Below are 14058 nucleotides of genomic sequence, written 5' to 3' on the forward strand. Positions count from 1 at the left end.
GGGTGTCTCACCCGCTAGACCTCTGGGACTTGTCATCCAGGTGGCCAGGACACAGCCATCGCTTTTGGATCCAGTTCCTGGGGGTGGACCAGTGCGGGAGGATATGGTAGGTTATTTATAACGTGCTTAATACCCAGAGGTTTATAAGCGGGACCCGGGGATCGAACCTGTGTTGATCTGTGTCGTCTTGTTTCCAAGACAAGCACGTTGCTGCTGAGCTATCCCCCCGAGACCCACCTGGGTGAGGGGTCTTCGGGGAGTGGGGGTGAGATAGCTGATAGTGAGACACGGTATTATCCAACCCATCCTACGTTTTAGGATGCGCCGAATTCCCCCTCCCCACCCCTCCTGCCCTTTTGCACAAACACTGGGCCAAGGAGGAGGGTAACTCGCTCACATTGTACTAGACATGTCTGCTTAATCGGATCAAGCAAAGTCAGGCACTTTACACAAAGTGCATACACCTGATACCAGTTCACTCTCACACAAATAAAAGTCAGAACCCAACAACACTCTCTGAGCAAGGCAGAACATGAGAAAAAGCAGAACGTCTGGGACAAAGGCAAACCTACTGGAGCAGAGCGGCAGACCAAGGGGCGAGAGCAGCGTGGCAAAACCCCCAAAAGTTGCTGCCTCTGACAGGCTGCAGAAAACACGTGGAGAAGGCAGATCCCACCAGTGAAAACTGCATTGTGTCTCGAGGCCGCCAGCGACCCTGCCAGGGGGATCGGCAGAGTTGGTGAGGCAGGGCCAAGCCTGTGGTACTAACCTTGACTCGTGAATTGGGAATTGCGAAACCAAGAAAAGGACGCACACAGCCAGTGGGTTGGCAAGCGATCTGAAAGACCGGTGTGTGTTAAAGTTGGAAATAGCAGCATTTTATCGCAAGTGAAGGCTGCACGCCTGTTAGTGAGTGAGACGCGAGGAAAGGCAGACCTCTGAATGAACTTTGAAGTAAAACGTAGCTGCGAAATCAGCGATACCAAGTAACAGAGTGGTCCTGCAAAGGGAAGTATCCCACTAGAAAGGGTCAGTGAAAAGTAAATTGTTCTAAGCGAGAAAACAAAAGAACAGCAAAAGTGAAATAACGAGGTTTAACTCCTAGCAAAGGGGAGAGTGAAAGATGAACTGTAAACTTTGAGTCGGAGTGGTGCTGCAGTGGTCTAAAAGATAAACCAAGCACATTTGAAAGTCTTCGACATCTGAAGTGGTCCCAGCGACAGAGGGAGACCCGAAATGAAATAAGCTTGAAAAATGGACCACCCCTGACAAGTTTGTGTTGAACTTTATCGTGATAGTTCTGAGCCCAGCTGAAGGGGACCTACAAGAACTGTGTGGTGTAAGGTCTGAGCCCGACAGAGGAGGACCTTGGTGAACTTTTTGGTTGAAACATTATTTTGAAGTCGAGAAAAGAAACTTAAACGTTGAAGGCCAGACCGGCCTCGATCCACGTTCTGGAACGGTTTATTGTATTGGAAGCCGAGTCAGATGGTGTTATCCTGCCTGAAGGGACAGCCTTACTCTGTGAGGTCTAACATGGGGAGGAGAGCTGGTTCAATCAGCTTTATTCATTTGAACACTGACATTTTCTTTTTGGAATATATTTCTCCTTTTTACACTTTTTGTACAAGGTATAGGGCAGGCTTTAGGTTTTGTTAGCATAGGCCATTTTGATTTGACACTCCATTAGGACTGCATTATTTATTATTTGATGGTTTAGACTACTCACATCTTAGTTATAGGTCAGAATAGGAGTTTCTCCAACCAACAATTTCAATAAAGTTTTTTCAAACTGTACCCATTGTGTCAGTGCCTTACTGGTGATGCCATGCCTCCCCTACAGCTGGTAGCGGCAGCAGTACCGGAGGGCCCACTTTTAGAAAGTTGTGATGATACCGATGCATACCCGAAAGGGTAAATCTTCTGTTGCGTATATGTTCAGTTTGTCAACAACTAGCTTTAGTTTTCTGGTTTTACTTGTGATAATTGAGACTGATAAAAGAGCGGTCAACACTTTGGGGGATAGCATTTTCTTTTCTTAAAAAAAAATAAATAACTGATAGCATAAGATGATCTTTAACTGCCCATTGCATAGCTACTTTTTCCAGTGACTTCTTAAGAATACTTGTGTAAGTGTTTGGAACAACAAAACTTATTAAATACTGCTATAACATAAATATTTTTTTCTCAGATTGTCTGCTTTAAATCGAATAAATGGAAATTGTAAATTTAAAACTAAAGAAATATTTTAATCTCATGCAAACATATGTTTTATCACTAATGTTAAATGTGTGTGATTCTACCTTGAGAGCTGTGGATATTGAACCTAATTGAACCTTCTTTTGTCTTGTGTACCCTGGATAGTGCTCTGTCTTCTCATCTTTCTCCTCAGTTTAACTTTTCTAATTTTTCATCTTTTCTTTTCTATCTTAAGTCTGTGCCTTCTGTGGAGAAAATGGTGAGTATGGCATACAAACTAGTTATTTCTTTAAATGTATGTTTATATTCTGAAGCCTGGCTGGGCATGGCTTAATGCACACGTTGGAACACGCAGACCAATATTTGAACACGGGACATGTTTTTGTGTGACTCACTGGTCTGGCAGAACCACCTTTTCTCTTTGTCTTCTCTGACCTTCCAAAGTTTGCTGCACCCTCTGCATATTCTTGGCTCCTTCTGGGAGAATTTTTCTTAAGTAGAAATCCTTTATAAAGTCAAATGATTTGGTTGATTTGTATTGACGATCAAAGAGGGAACAAACAAAATGGAAAAGGTAAAGATGATTTGAAAGATTTCAACAACTTGACACAATAAAAAAAAAGCTAAGAATGATGGGTTATGGCATTTGAGGCACTGGGTATTGCCAACGGGTATTTCTGCTACTCAGCTTTGTGGACGTATAAGTAGGTTAATTCTGGGACTTCAAAGCAGAGAGTTTTTATCTGCTTGTAATAAAAAAATAAATGAAATGGGGAGCCTTTTCAGTCACATTTGCTTTCCAGAATTGAGAGCCATGGAATCCATTACAGGAGTGTAGAGTAGATTAATAGTCTAGCAAACATCATTTGAGCTTTTGCTAAAAGTTTATAGTTTATATAGTAAATGTCATTCAATTCATCTGATTGAAGCAGAATGTTATGTTCGTCACTAAGTCTTTGTAGCTGTTTCAAGACTTCTTTCCCAAAAACATTGATGTTTCTGCAATGAACCCGAATTGCTACAGTGTCCTCATTATCATGTATACACTGTGGATGTATTTTGTTCTTCACTAGTGTCCTTGAAGTACATTTTAGGTGGCTGCAGATATACATTCAAGTATTTCAACTTGTGTGAGCCCAGTTTGGCAGAAAATACATTTTGAGGTACAAGCTAATAACTGTTGTTTAAAAGAGAGTCTATGGGCCAGGACCAAAAACTAGCTTTTCTTTTGACATCAGAGAAAAGATATTAAGATCTTATAACGCATAGGCCAAGAAGGAATCTGCAATCAATGGAAGATGGTTGATGTAGGACTTTGGATTTGTAAAAACTTGAATAAGCTATTTGTGGGATTTTATATTTCACAAATAATTGGAGAAAAGGTATGAAGGCTGGTCTCATGCATGGAATCAGTGAGTTGCTTTTTGCCTGCCTCAAATTCTACATCTTGATAAATGGCAGGTAATTCCTCATTTGAACATAGTGGTAAGATTCGCAATTGCATGTGCTTTTGTGATGTTCGGACCTTGTTACTGTGTTATGTGCTGTTCGTTGTCTTTCAATGCAATATTCTACATTAAGAATTTTTTGGTCTCCTATGTAGTTAATGCCAGCAATAGATTGCTCATGGCCGCCTAGTAGTGTTGATAATACGACAGTGCCAAAACCACTTAGCATTTGCATAAACTTAGTGTTGTGCCGGACCTTCACGTTATTTAATATAAGACTGATAATTGCAGATTGAAGGCAGTTGAAAACGATGTTGTAATCGAGATGTGAAGTCTTCTGAATAGATATACAAATTGTGGTACTGTAGTTTTCGTAATAAAATTGACCCTGCCAATAATTGAAAAGAGGTAAGTTTTGCCAGATATGACCAAGTCAAATGATTTAAAGTAATCTCCAATCACCAACCAATAAACTTAAACCAATTTCTAAAGGCTTTTAAAAATAAATGTGCTCCCATTCTCTGTCCCATACTGCTACTTTGTATGATAAACCGGACGATGCACAGGTATCGGTGACTGACAAGATCAAAGGCACTTTTTTGCTTTACCTGTTGTCTTATTTTTCATTATTACACAGTAGTGGACATATGCCTCTGTAGTCTGCCTTCAAGCTATGCACATTCTGCAGCAAACTGTTTTAGGAGTAGATCTTCATGGAGCCTGTATGATCTACTCATAAAACTCCCTTCTGGTTATCATTTAGCAAGTTTGTGCTAGAGTCACATTATTTTACCTCTTTATTTGCCTTTAGCAGACGTAGAATAAGGCAAAAGGGGGTCTGGTAAGCAGCAGCCCATGGACTTTATCAAGAGCTACTCATGATAGACATCAGGCATAGTAGTGTTGGAGCATGCAAAGGCTCCTGCTAAGTAGGGTACAATTCCTGCTCTGGATCCCTATACCCCGCTGTTCAGGATGTGCTCCCCTTTGTGATCGTTATTGAGAATATTTTTAATGGAAAAAATGTCAAACCACCTCCGGTCCTACTTTTGAAGGAGAGACGATTATTATCTAGTTTCCCTGATACCAGGAGTTTTTGCTTGAGTTTTATACCTACACCTTAAATTTTATAAATACTGCCAGCCAAATTACTTCTAGTTCATTTATTTCTTTTATTAATTGGCCTTTTAAATTGCGATAGGTTGTGGGAAAGGCATTTCAGAGTCTCGGAAGAGCAGGAGGGGAAGCGACCGGAGAGGAAAAAGGTGGTGGACAGAGCCGATCATGGCTAACGGTTTGCGTTCATGGACACTGAGGCATGTTTGAATCTACACATTTTCTTGACAAATTTTGCATTTTTTGGTGAGAAGTGCCATTACGGGTGAGAGGAGCTTTGTCTGTGGGCAGACCCTTGTACGATTTTGCTGTTTGGATGAAAGCCAAAGTATTGAAGGTGATTCTTTGCTCCACCTGGAGCTAAGGGAAAGAGTTAAGTGCTGGTGTGTTGTGGTCATGGCTTTTGGACCAAGTTACTAGTCTCGGCACACTGTTCTGTTGTTGACCATCTAATGTTCCAAGTTGACCATCTGCCTATTTCACAATCATATTTACTTGCAGTGTAAAGGAGTGAACGAAATTGCATATGATACCCAAGTTTCTGGCCTGGTTACTAGACTTGCAGGGCCTAGTGTCTAGGACGACACAAAGCTGAGAGTGTTGGTGGGCTGGAGGCCAACAACCACCGCCTTTGTTCTGTCACCATTAAGGCATAGGCTACTCTCCAATATCTGTTCCTTTTACTGTTCATTGTGACACTGTAGATGTCTTTGTTAGGTTAGGCCCAACTGCACTGAAATCTAAACGTCTTCACAGTAGCATTGGAAGGGCATATCGAACGATTCCATTAGTAATGGCAGGGGTTGCAGGTAGGTGTTAAATAATCATGGGGGAAATGCCTGATCCTTGTGGCAATCCACAGGGGGTGAGAGATGTCCTCCTTTAACACGGGAAGTTCTCTTCTAGTCTGTACCTGTTTTCTTCTCTTTAGAGTCCTGTTGGTGTCAACATTTGATATCACTATTTGGGGAGCTGTAGCATTTAGAATTATTTAACCAGTATTGCAACACCAAATGACACAACTTGAAGGACAATTTTAGCAAAAATCTCTGCCTCTGTGCTACCAAGCCTTTGGCAAATATGCATTCCTCCATCTCAGGAGAACTAACTACCCCAAGCATAGGGGCAGTTTGCGACCCAAATCTATTTGAAAGGAGCATACCCTGTTTTGAAATGTGTACTCAAATGTATAAAACAAGACATTATGTTGGAAAATTAGTGAGCCATTATTTTCAGCAAATGTAAAGGAGCAGGTTTTTCAGATATACTATGATTGGATTGCATATTGGGGAGTGCATAGCTCTACACATTGGGTGTGTGTTTGTCTGAGGAGGAAGTACTGCTGCTACTCCTCCTGGGGATTACAATTGCCTTCATCCTTCCGACGTTGATTGTTGATCTTTAGTTGTTCTGAATGTCCAACCTCCTGGATGTGGAAATCCATGCCCTTTGCACCTGGGCAAAGGCACTGTTTCTAGAAGCATATGCCAACTAAGGGGTGTGAGAAACCAAAGGGTGTCTCACTTGATAGTCCCCAGGGATCTCTCTTAGGTGGCCAGGGCAGGGCCATCGCCTTTGGATCCTGACCCTGGGGGTGGACCAGTGCGGGAGGATCACCTGGGTGAGGGATCTTTGGGGAGGGTGGGTGACACAGCTGATGGTGAGACATGGTAATTCCCCCTTTCCCGTGCCCATACCCCATCCTATTTGATAGGATTCTCTAACGTCCCAACTACCCCCATGCTCCCCTTTCTACACAAACACTGGGCCAAGGAAGAGGACGACAGAGAGTAAAGAGGCTATCCCTTGCATACTCTTTAGACATGACCCGTTAATCAGGTCAGGCAAAGGCAGGCACTTTACCTTAATCACATACATCTGATACCCATAAGCTCCCCCTATACGGATAAAAGGCAGAACATAGAGACACACTCTGAGCAAGGTGAGAGACGAGAAGAAGATCTTCCGGGGCAAAGGCGAACCCACTGGAGCAGGATGACTGATCGAAGGACTAGAGCGGGGTAAGAGAGAGATCCTGAAGATCTCTGCAGGAGGTCGTTGCCTCCGGGAAACTGTGAAGGATACGCAGAGATAGCCAAATGCCAGACTAGAAGAAGCCTGCTTTGTATTTCAAGGACGCCAGCGACCCTCCTGGGTGAACGGCAAAGTTGGGGAGGCGAGGCCAAGCCTGTGGTATCAACCTTGACTTGTGAATCAAAGCCGCAGAGAAAAGAAAGGAATCCACACAACCGGTGAGTTAGTGAAATACATGAAAGGCAGTTTTGTGTCAAGGAAAGATTGAAGCTGCAACAGTGTATCTTACAATTGAAGGTTGCGCGTGTGCTGATGAGACGTGAAAGAAAGCAAATCAGTAGTGAACTTTGAGAATTCTGATAACTGTGAAGCCAATGACGGAGAGTAGCGGAGTGGTCCGGTGAAAGGAAGTAGCCCACTCGAAATTTTCCACGAAATGTGTGATGTCTTGTTGAAAAGCGACAAAGTGAACAAACCTTGAAGTGCGCAATGGTCAAGATTAAGCCTGTAAAGAGGGAAGTTAAAAGGATGATTGCTTTTAGAGAAAAGATCTCTTTGAACTTTGATGATTCTTATGGAACTACCAGGACCAAGAGACACTGGGGAAAATAACATAGGGAAAAGATAAAGCAAAAGTCGAAGTGGTCCTGCAGAGGTCGATGGAAAAAGCCTTGCACATTAGAAAGTCTTTGACAGCAGTAAAAGGTCCAAGCTCAACCGAGGGAGCCCTGGAATATAAAATAAGTTAGGGGAAGGGAACCCCTAACAAATGTGAATATAGCTTGGGGAAGGGACCCCTGCAAGTGCTGCGATTGCGAGGTCTGAGCCCGTCTGAGGGAGAGCTACATGACGTTGAATCATGTACTTTTTGTGTTGAGAGATCCGAGCCCGACATAGGGTGGCCTACATGAGCTTTTGTTGAACTGTGAAAGAAAGTTTGGAGAACTGAAGCAATGTGGAAGGCCAAGCGGGCCTTGCCCACGTTTTGAATTGTTTTTTTTTTTTTTATAACCTGAGCCAGAGTGTCACCTGTCTACGGGGGTCCGCCTTACTCCGTGCTGGCCAACGCGGGGAGGAGAGCTGACTCAGCCACCTTGATCCTTTGTTACGACACTGACTTTCCTTTGCATACACATTCCCCATTACACACATTTTGTATAAGAGATAGTGCAGCCATTAGGTTTTGTTAGTGTAGGCCATTTTGATTTGACATAGACTGACTAGAACTGTGTTTTCTTTATTATTTGATGGTAGAGACTACTCCCATCATAGCTATAAGGCAAAGTAGAAGTTTTTCCAAACCCCAAGAATTGAATAAAGGTTTTGAAACGTGTAGCTCTTGTGTCAGTGTCATACTTGTAATACCATGCCTCCCTTACGTGGGTCTTTGCAGGGCCATTTCATTGGCTACCATCAAACACGCAGATTGTCTGTTGAGTTTGATTCCTTAAAATCTGCCGTATTGCTCCTCTATTGTTATTACCTCTGCTGCCTGCTGCCTTCTCCATGCTAATTGCTCCCACTAGTTGTGAAAAATAGGGACTTAGTTGCATGTATGGAAAGGTCACTTACAGTACTTAAGATTTTGCTTTCTAACACCGCCTACCCTCAGTAGGCTACAGGTCCACCAACTGGTGATCAGATATTTGAGGCACTAAAACATGTTTTAGGTTATCCATGATAATGGTATTGACAAGAGGTAGCAAGTCTGGGGTAAGCTGCTTATGAGTGCGCTCAAGCTTAAAACTATGCATGAAATATACTATTCAGGTATGCTGCAGTTCTGGTAAGCTTGGGTTCTTACCGTAGTCCCAATAGAATTAACGCGCTTATGGGTTTATGCCAGCTTTCTGCGCTCACTAAATGTATTCGAAGCACATTTCACAAATGTAAGTTATTGTAATTAATGCAGTACAATTATGTAAACTTCAAATCAGGATATTGAATTGGCATAATCACAATCCAGCCAACCCGCTTTTCGACCTCTGGTCTTTCTCAAGGCTGGTATTAGTATCAAACATAATCACATGGCATTAATTACGTGTTATAATATAGATACCAATAGCAGGTAAGGCAGATTGGCAGAGAAAGAACAAACAAAGAACATTCAACTTGAGATACATTCTGGTAATTATATTACAGATATCGTGATTTGTCACCTCCTAGGCCCTGGTTAGGCATCATGCAAAGCAGGGATTTAGTGCAGCACCCAAAATGCTCTACTCAAATATGGTTAGGTTCCAAATTGTCCATTATGTGTGTGCATCTTTAGAGTAGCTTATCCAACCCATGCAGGTCTCTTATTTTGTATTTGTTTATTATTTGTATTGCGCACCAAATCCTGAGGTAACTGGGTGCTTGAGAAACTTGTTGGTTACATACAGAAAGTGCAGGCATATTACAAAACAATGTAATGATAACAATGAAGGACCCTGGTTACAGGTGAGTCCGTAAGAGGAAAAGAAGCATAGAGTCGGGTATGACGAACACAAGATGAGCCAAATCTTAAATAGACAGTGGCAAGTATGCATGGTATATGCCTATTAATGGAGCGACTTGCTTCTCAGCCAACTTTTTATGTTGGCTTTGAAGGTGAGGAAGGAGGGTTCCTGTCTGAAGGGGATGGGAATGGAGTTCCAACGTTTGGCAGCTTGTACTGGGAAGCTAGCTCCTCCAGCTGTTTTTAGATTGAATCTTGGTACTATCAGGTTGTGGGAGTGAGCTGATCTGGTGGTACGAGTAGGTTGGTGTTTGCAGATTTTGTCTGCCAGATATTTCGGGGCAGAGTTTGTTAGACATTTGTGCGTAATGGCCAGGGTGCGTAGTGTGATTCTGTCACGGATGGAAAGCCAGTTGGCGTTCTGTCTGTGAGAGGAAATGTGACAGGATCTGGGAAGGCTGAGGGCTGCTCTCAGGGAGTTATTCTGAAGTACCTGGTGTTTGTTTAGTTTATGTTCAGAGGAGCCCAGGATAAGAGTATTGTAATAATCGAGTTGGGATAGTGCAAGTGCTCTAGCCAGAGTTAGGCAGCTGCTTGTGGATAGGTAAGCTTTACAGCTGCAGATCAGCTTGTTGGTGTGGGCAGTGGAGGACGCTAAGCTGTTTACCTGTTTTTTGAGAAAGTTGAATCAAGGTAGGCCCCCAGTGTTTTTATTTGTCTGGAAACCTTGATAATGTTGCCATCAATGGTGAAGGAAGAGTAGCTGGTGTCGAGTTTGTTCAGGCGTGCCTGAGTACCCACGATCATCAGCTCAGTCTTGTCGTCATTGAGGCAGAGACTGTTGGCAGCCATCCAGGCCTGGATTTCGAGGTAGATACTGTTTAGTAGTTTGGAATCATGGTCGTAGCAACCAGTGAGGGGAATGAGGACTTGAGTGTCATCGGCATAGTTAGTGTAGATGACACCCAAGTTGTCCAAGCAGTTGAAGAGTAGCTTCATAAATATATTGTAAAGTGTGGGCGACGCACAGGATCCCTGAGGGGACGCTACAGAGTATCGATGTGTGGTCAGCTGAGGCTGTTTGGAAGAAGACTCTGGTGGTCCTGTTAGATATGAAGGATTGAATCCAATCGGCAGCATTCGTGGAGAAAGCTGCCGCTGCTATCAGGTTTTTGGTAAGGTTTTGGTGGTCGACGAGGTCGAAGGCGGCGGATAGGTCTAGGAGAAGGAGGATTGATAACCTGCCCTTGTCCTTCGCCTTGTCCATTTGGATCTTTAGATCTAGGAGGGCTGTCTCCGTTCCATGTCTGGGTCTGAAACCTGAGTGTCTAAGACCAAGGTGTTCATTGTCCTCTAGGTGCTTCTTTATTTGCAGATAAGCCACCCAGTCCAGAATGTTTAGAAGGAATGGGACAGTGGTGATGGGCCTGTAATTAGTGGGGACATTTGGGTCGAGATTGGGTTTCTTTAATAGAGGCATAACCCAAGCTTCCTTAAGGTTGTTGGGTACTTGATTAGAGGCGAATGAGGAGTTTATTAGCGCGGAAATGAAAGGGGCAAGGTCTTTGGTGCCTTCTTTAATCACAGTGACTGGGCAAATATCGCCTTGGCAGTGAGAGGGTTTCAGGCTTTTTATAATGTCTTCAACTTCCTTCGGGGTTACTTGAGAGAAGCTGAAGAGAGTGCATGGATGAGGTGTTTTCTTTGGATCAGGGGCATGCTGGGTACTGCAGGTGAGACTTGCCTTTTTAGCATTTATCTTATTTTGAAGCAGGGTGATTTTATCTGCGAGTGCTTGCTGGATTTTGTTGCACCACTCAGTGTCTTTGATGCAGGCTTATGTGGGCGGTGCAGGGGATTCGAGCTCTTTTAGGATACTGAAGAGTTCCTTAGTACTGGATTTAGCATTTTGGATTCTTGAATTATAGGTTTCTTTTTTGGCCGAGAGGATAGCTTCTTTAGAGATAGCAGAAGCTGACGTGAATGCAGTTTTGTTAATGTTGGAAGGGGATTTGCGCCAGGTGGATTCGGCTGCCCTTTTTGAGTTTCTAAGACTTTTTAGTTCAGGGGTGAACCATTTGTTAAGGTGAGCCAGAGGTTTGGCTTTTCTGAGTTTAAGAGGGGCCGTGATATCAAGAGCAGATTTGAGTGTTATTGTATAGGTCGACCAAGTTAGGCGGGCCAAGGTTGCTAAATTTGTTCTCGTTAAGGATGTCCCTATGGTTATGTTGTGACAATTTCTGGATAACGAAGCAGATGCTAAGATGGCTTTGATCGGAGAAAGCCCAGGGATGGAGAATAGGATGAGATGGTAGTCTGACCAGGCTACAGGTTCATTTTGGGTAATGGAGATGGAGCAGTTTAGGTCCGAGACCCAGTCCAGCGTTCTACCTTAGGAATGGGTGGGTGTTGTGATTCTGTGTATAAAGCCCAAGTTAGAGATGATGTTGTCCACAGCTAGAGCGTGAAGATCGTTAGGGTCTAGGAGGCCAAGGTTCATATCACCTAGGAGGATGGTTTGTGATCTGAGTTTAGTATGAATGGAGAGGAGGTTCAGGATGTCCTCCTCAAAGGAGGGAGAAGGGCCGGGGGGCCGGTAGATAAGATGCAAGAGCATAGTTTGGGTGGGTGCGAGGGTTAGTTTCACGGAAAGGAGTTCTGCAGACAGGAAGCTAGCAAGGGGGAAGGCTCTGAGGGCTGGTTGAATTTTGGCAATGAAGGCCACTCCTCCGCCTTTGCCTGTAGTTCTGTCTGCCCTGAAGATGATATAGCCTTCAGGTAGGGTAAGGGAGAGTGCGGGTCCTGCTGCCTGGTGTAGACCGGTTTCTGTAACAGCCAGGAAGTCTAGGCCGTTTGCAATAAGGAGGTCTGCGATCTCAGGGGCATGGGCCACAAGGGAGCCCGCATTAATAAGGGTTCCTTTAATACTAGAAGCTTGTGGAGCGGTGCTGGGAGATTTCATGCTTTTGATAGGGTAGTGGGGGTTGTTTTAAGCAGTGTAGAGGTCCAGATTTGCGATTTGAGTTGAGCATTGTTGAGCAGGCTGGTGGCATTGTTTGAGAATCGAGAGCCTAGTTTTTGCTTCCTGGAGTGGACTGAGAGTGGGATAATAGGAGTTGGTGGTGTGGCAAAGCGATGTAACCATTCGAGCAGGCTCAGTGGATCACTATAGGCAGTGTTTAAGGGCGCTATGCTAGTTGGTTTGAGGTGGGATGTAGGAGGGAGAGGTGATAGAGGGCAAGGTGGGGTGGCTGAATGAACTAGGGGGAGCAATGAAGCTAGGGCCAGTGTGGCTCTTTGGAAAGAGGACATGGTGAATTGTCGGTAGGCTGGGTGAGGTAGGTAAGATAACCCAGGCGGTATATCAGTGAGCTGTCTCAGGGTAATGAAGGCGAGCGTCCCCAGCTAGCACGATCCTCCCCACAATGAGAGACAATAATGGACTCTCCCAGGATGGGAATAAGGCCAAGACAAAGTGCGGGTGAGCGTAAATGGGAGTTTATCAATCAAAATAGGGCATGCAAAGGACTCTGCAAACTCCGAGAGCGCTCTGTCTGACAATAGCAAAGACAGGCGTATATATTTACAAAAAACGTCATAAGATCCTACACACTATAGGGGGCACAAGTTTGTGGGGATTGGGTGGCGACGACTAGCTATAGGTGCTGCTGCAATGTGGTTTGCCGTGGCTGGAGGACGTCACTGGTTACCCTCGTGGGGTGGGCTGGGCCTGGCAGGTCCGCTGGGTTCATCCGGGCGGTGTTGTTGTGCCAACTGTGGCCAGTGTCAGAGATGAATGTCTTTCCTGACTTTCTGCCTTAGGGCCACGCACACCGCAGTCATTCAACCATTGCAATATTATCTTCTCTGGTAAATCTTCCAATAGGTTATTCTACAGGTTAATGCAACACAGGAGGAATGCACCTAGAGTGGGGTCTGTTGGCGATTCATCAATACATGGTTACCATCGTCCTGTTGACCGGGTATCGTAGGTCGTGGGGTTGGGTCTCGGGGCATGGGACAGGCGGTCCATGTCATCATGTCTTGTTAGGAGCCATTATGGATGTGTTAGTGTAATGTTGCCATAATATTAGGTGTCCTAATTTTACAAGGGGCCATTAACCTAAGGTGAGCCAGTGGGTCATGGAGCCTAAGAAAGGGCGCCTCTGGATCTGTGTTTTCAGGCCGGGGTTTACTGCTGGGTAGTAAATAATTCAGGTGGCAGGCCGTGGCCTTGGGTGCTGCGGGGGGAGACTACAAATCTTTGAAGTGGCTCCAGCCGAATTGGGGGAGGTGGGGCAGCGCGGCACAGGCCTCTGCTTTTTCGTCTGGCAGGCTTCACTGGGAGGAAGGGGGAATGGCCTTGCATGTGCTCACAAAGGTATTTTCCTCGTGTGTTGCCGACTTTAGGTGGAAGAAGCATAAACATTCAAATAATATACAATACTCATTTGAGTTTTTCCAAAGCTCACGTTTTAACATTGCTAGTGCCATCCATATGGCCAATTCGAGCACATCACTTGTACACTATGTTTTTAACAACTACAACATTTTGTTATATGCTTATACATGCGCGGTAAGTGAGGTAGTAGTAAGGTTGGTGGAGCACGCAGAAACAACCCGCCAATGAGACTGACGGCAGCGGCACATAGTGGGCCTGGACACACACATATGGTGCATTTGTCTTTCTTTGCACTCTAGCAGCATTAGTTTGGTTATGGCGCGGGATCGTGGGGTGCAATCTTTTCAACGAAACACAACACGAAAACCCCCGGGACGCTTTTACTATTTGCGCATAACTGCGGGGATGTGGGTGCTTCA

The 14058-nt window shown here is 44.5% G+C and overlaps 1 protein-coding gene across 2 annotated transcripts in view; it reads left to right on the forward strand.

Annotated features, from left to right (window-relative positions):
• GOPC (golgi associated PDZ and coiled-coil motif containing) overlaps window positions 1-14058 on the forward strand; it is a 594673-nt gene that overhangs the window by 243737 nt on the left and 336878 nt on the right. The window contains exon 3 of one of the 2 annotated variants that reach the window (XM_069606625.1): window positions 2435-2458. The exons of the other annotated variant lie outside the window; for it this stretch is intronic. Within the exon in view, the coding sequence (XP_069462726.1) occupies window positions 2435-2458 (24 nt within the window). The remainder of the gene's footprint in view (window positions 1-2434; window positions 2459-14058) is intronic. 2 annotated transcript variants of the gene reach the window in all.

Source organism: Ambystoma mexicanum, chromosome 4p (assembly GCF_040938575.1).
Source record: "Ambystoma mexicanum isolate Mex_15411 chromosome 4p, UKY_AmexF1_1, whole genome shotgun sequence".
NCBI lineage: Eukaryota > Metazoa > Chordata > Amphibia > Caudata > Ambystomatidae > Ambystoma > Ambystoma mexicanum.